The sequence below is a fragment of the Penaeus monodon genome, chromosome 10 (assembly GCF_015228065.2).
Source record: "Penaeus monodon isolate SGIC_2016 chromosome 10, NSTDA_Pmon_1, whole genome shotgun sequence".
In the NCBI taxonomy this organism is placed as follows: domain Eukaryota; kingdom Metazoa; phylum Arthropoda; class Malacostraca; order Decapoda; family Penaeidae; genus Penaeus; species Penaeus monodon.
The window spans coordinates 52,023,955-52,028,954 of record NC_051395.1 but is presented as its reverse complement, the minus strand read 5'-3'; the positions used below and the strand labels follow the sequence as shown (position 1 = coordinate 52,028,954).

Sequence of the window (5,000 nt, the reverse complement as noted above, 5' to 3'; positions counted from 1 at the left end):
CTTTTTGTGGATTTACAGCAACCCAAGATGGTGGCAAAGAGCGCATGTACCCATTCTGAATGTGAGTATGGAGTGATCAGTCTGGCAATGCTTCAGCTTTTATAAAACCGATTTGAACTTATCTATCTTATACTTATACTTCAGACAGAAGACGGAATGGTCATGCCTAGAACGCGAACAAGATTTAAACGCTCGCACTTACAATTACCCGTACAGGGTTACGACCCAAATGTTATAATAATGTGAGGTGATAAAAGAAGACTATGTGTCAGATCAGCATTGGCTTTTTGTAGCAGACTTTGAGTTCAGAAGTGTCGAGAGAGGAAAAGAACAGAGTCCAGGTATAATATGGAAGTTAAACGATACAACACTGACGGCATAGTTTAAAGCAAAGGTAATGCGTGAATTAAAGTCTAAAGATGGTATAAAACATCTGGTAAAGGACCGCCCTTGAGAAAAGAAACATGGTGGTGGAATGATGAAATGCAGGAAAAAATAAAGAATAAGAAAGAAGCAAAGAAAAGAGTTGAAACATCAGTTAGAGAAGATGTCAAAGAAAGAGCAAAAATATCTAATAAAGAGGCGAAGAGAGCAGTGTCACCAGCAAAGGTAGGAATGTTATGTAAAATTTACGAAGAATTGGAAACATTGGGACTAGAGAAGAAGATTGAAGGGTTGGCAAAAAGGCAGAATAGAGCGACAATGGACTTACATCAAACAAATAAAAAGTGCAGTGGGGATAAAGATATTAAGAAGAGGTGGAAACAAAATTTTTCAGCAACAAGTGAACGAAGAAAATAAAAGAAGAGTTTTCGGGGAAGGAACACCAACTGAGCGACAAGCACCAGAGATAAACAGACATGAAGTTAAAGAGGCGATGAGGAAGATGAAGAATGGGAAGGTAACGGCCCTGATGAAATAACGGCAGTTCGGGCGAAAAGGGAATGAATGTAGTATGGGAGTTGAGGAGGAAGATTTACAATCAAGAAAAAATGCCAGATTCGAGGAGGGAGAGTGCGGTTGTACCACTATGCAAAGACAAAGGTGTTATCCAGAATTGTTGGAACTATCGGGGAATTAATTTAATGCTACATACAATTAATGTTTTGGAAGGAATAATTGAAAAGAGGCTAAGATGTGAAACGGGAGATTGGTGAACAACTTGGATTTATTCCGGGCAGGGGAACAACGGGTCCAATCTTTAATTTAAGGCATATGATGGAGAAGTAACAGAGAGAACTACATTTCATATTTAAAAGATTTAGAACAAGCATATGATAAAGTGCCGAGAGAAGATTTGTGGAGGTGTATGAGAGAAAATTAAATATCAGAAAAATACGTAGTAAAAATATGTACGAGGATGCAAGAACACGGATTAGGACTTGTATATGTAGGACAGAGTAGTTCACTGTTTAAGTTGCGCTTCGTCAAGGTTGGGCTTCTGAGCCCATAAATATCATGAGTACATATGGATGTACTCAAGCCGGAAATAGTACAACCAGCTCCATGGGATATGCTATTTACAGACGATATAGTCCTGATAGACACCACTGGGAAAGGAATTGAGCAGAAGCTGGAGAGATGGAGGAGAGGGGCTTAAGATTAGAAAGAAAACGGAACATATGGTGTTAAATGCGGAGGATGCAGGTGAGGATGTCCTGCTGGTGGACGAAAAAAATGAAAAGGACCTCCAAATACTTTGGCTTTCATAAGTCATTAGATGGGGCAATGGACCAAGAAATAAGTCATAGGATACAGTCAGGCTGGAGAAACTGGAAAAATGTGTCAGGAGTTTTGTGTGAAAACACAATTAGTGTGAGAATGAAGGGAACGTTATACAGGACGGCGGTGAGACCAGCAATGGTGTGCGGGGCAGAGGCGTGGCCGATAAAAAAGAACCAGGAGAGACTTCATGTGGCAGAAATGTGTATGTTCATGTGGGTGGGTGTAGTTGAGAGAATTGACAGGATTAGTAATGATATAATGCGATAGATAATGATAGATGTATTGGAACTATCAAGGTGCGCGCGCGCGTGTGATAGTGTAGGCCTGTTGTTGTGTCCTTCTGAAGGGCAGAGTAATCCATCTTTCTCCAGGAATTTCTACAAACGGTCAGAGATCTGTTCCCTCATCTCGCAGACGAACTGTTTTGACATGAAGCCATGAACTGTGGAGCATACACTGAAAATAAAAGTTGAGATTTATTACATTTTTATTGCCATAATGAACTTTGCGAGACAAGAAAATTCTAGTGAATTATTCTATTTGATTAAATGTCTACGATTAGAATGCCTGACATGCCATGGAGAGATTCGGTCTGGTAGAAATGTTAATTTCATCAGTCGCACTTTCACTGGAAAAAATACTTTTCTTTACTCTATACGCCTTATTTGGCTTAATCAATTTGTTAATTAGAAAAAAAATCATGATAAAGCTACAAAAGTTGAAGAGTAATGTCCTCTGGTCAGCAATGCTTCATTAAGCACTTTTTGTTGGGTCAAGTGAGTGATGGTGAATCGAAAAACTGAGTGATTTGTATAGCTCACAACCTCGATACGTTTCATCGTTTTTCTCCAACGTCGGGGTGATCCTTTTATGACTTTTTACAAATTTAGGGCTAAAAAGTCGAAAGGTGCATATCGTATTTTCATATCTGATGTTTCTGATGCGTCACTGCATCTGTAACCGAAGTTCTGTTGAAAAAGGTAAAGTGAGAATACTATTGTTATTTTTACTGACTGTAACTGATGAGCAGGTGACGGGATTCTGGTATGATGTAAGGCAACTTACGCCTCATATAAGTACTTTATTAACAAGTGAAGTTGACAGAGGTGTGGGGGAGCGAGAGATAACAAATATGTATAAACAAAAGTTTTGTGAGTAATTCAGCTCAGTTGGCCTTGGCATTGCACATGCTGACTTGCTAAAGGAGCGAGACGTGTCGTTTGTCAGTTCATTTATATCTGCCAGTGAAGATGAACAGTTAGCAAAAAGTCTTACAATAAAAAAAAAAAAAAAAAAACTGTAGGGAATCAGATCCCATCGGAAACCTATAGATTTTCGCCAGAAGGGTTCCTAAATGTTGCCTTTGTTCTTTGACGGCTGCCCAATTTACGGTTATGTTCAGATATGATAATGTATGTTCTGCTACATTTGTTATGAAATAAACTTAAAGATGGATCTCTTAATGAAAGATACAGATCAAGTACAATTGGCATTGCAATCTCCAATTAATTCAAATTAATCTTAGAGAATGCCTAGTAACAACGGAGACTCGTTTTGGTTCCTAACTTCAGTCTATAGAGGTATATATCTATGCACTACAATATATACTAACACTTAGATTGCAACTGGTGGTCCGTAAGGCATTCGACAAGACTAACCATGCAAAATTATTTGACAAATTACTTGGACGGTCTATTCCACGATGCATTGCATGATCTCTCTGTTCAAATCTTCCACGGAGCGCTTGTCATGCTACACTTGTCGGTTTGTTGTGGCTTGAAGCTGCAAAACCTGTTTCCACAATGAGCGTTCCTTAAAGCTTGGACTCATGGTCTAGATTTCCGGAAACTACTATTCAACTTCCTGTGAGAGGCATGGGTGCACGGGGAAAGAGGAAAAGGCAGGACGAATAGAGTGGGGGTAAGAGACACGCAGGGGCGTCACTTAAGGGGGGTATGGGGAGGTTCACATCCCAACTCTTAAAAAAGCCTCTTTTTGCAAGGCAAAATCTAGTTCTGCAGGGCAAATTCTCTGGTAGTTATGAATTATAATTTTCTACCAATAATACGATATATAATACTGGTTGATGGTCCATTCCGGGCTACTTATAAAGAGCTAGTGAGCATTTTCTTTTTCGTGATTTGCAGGGCAAAAAATATTTTTTTCAGGGCAAATTTACCCGTCACCCTCCCCAACTCATAACATGAAGTGACGCTGGAGATACGACTATACGGAACGCTTCGTATTCCCACAATAATGTGAAGACTCAATGCTGAACAGGTGAGCAAGAATAAGAAGGAAAGAACAGAAAAAACAACACAGAATTGGCTACATCACTCGCATGTGTTTGTTTAACATTCGTATAATAATAGTTGCCAATTATTTTTATTGATTATTCAACATATATTTACATTTTTCTCGACAGTTTCCGTCTCGGAGTTTGGAAAATATTTATACCACATATTCATACTTATTCACACTTGCACCTACACCCTTGATAGAAGGATGAGAAGGCCATCTTTTTTATTTGTTTTTATTAACCTCCACTAACGTAAAGGCACGGAAACAAGCTAATTAAAAGGTAAACAAATATGCGACGAAAATGGAGAATGATCGGTGTGAGATGTAGTTGAATTTACGGAGGAAAACAGCAAAAAAGGAAATGAATGATGTAATACAGGAAAGAAGTTCGCAAAAGAATAGTTTTGAGAGAAGGAAAGACAGTTTGTGAAAGAATGGGAGGACTGGTGGCGAAAAAGGAGTCAGTCTGAAAATGAAGGAAGTTGTGAAGAGATGGAAGGTTAGAGTTGTGAAAGAAGGGAAGGCAGTTATAAAAGAGAAGGAAGAATTGTGAAGGAGAAGGATCAGGAGAGAGAAAGAATAATTGTGAAAGAAGAGCAATAATAACAGTGAAAGAAAGGGAGACATATTTTGAAGGAGATTGGATGATTGTGAAAAAAGATAAGGAATAATTGTGAAAGAGAGAGAATGATTGTGAAAGAAGGAAAGGAGTTATCACGAAAGAGGATAGCAAACTAATGTAAAAAAGGAGCATGAATAACTGTTAAAAGGCAAGAATTATCATGAAAAAAGGAAGAATTGTCAAATTTATTATAGTTATCTGTGTAATAATCTATAATGACAATGCTTGTAAAGCCAATGACAAACTTCGAACTTTAAGGGTGATATTTTGAATAAAACTGGTTTCGCGGCTCAAAAGGATGGGCGTGTGTGAGCACTGGCCTCGAACACAACGAAAAACAAGACAAGGCCAA

General features: G+C 38.6%; 1 protein-coding gene across 1 annotated transcript; it reads left to right on the top strand.

Moving 5' to 3' along the window:
• Positions 1–1,641: 1,641 nt before the first annotated feature.
• Positions 1,642–1,992, top strand: LOC119577703. The gene has a single exon (XM_037925258.1). The coding sequence runs from the start codon at positions 1,642–1,644 to the stop codon at positions 1,990–1,992; it is 351 nt and encodes a 116-aa protein (XP_037781186.1).
• Positions 1,993–5,000: the final 3,008 nt, after the last annotated feature.

Excerpts from the sequence above, each read along its gene's own strand:
- LOC119577703 (XM_037925258.1), top strand. The coding sequence starts at position 1,642 with ATGCAGGTGAGGATGTCCTGCTGGTGGACGAAAAAAATGAAAAGGACC.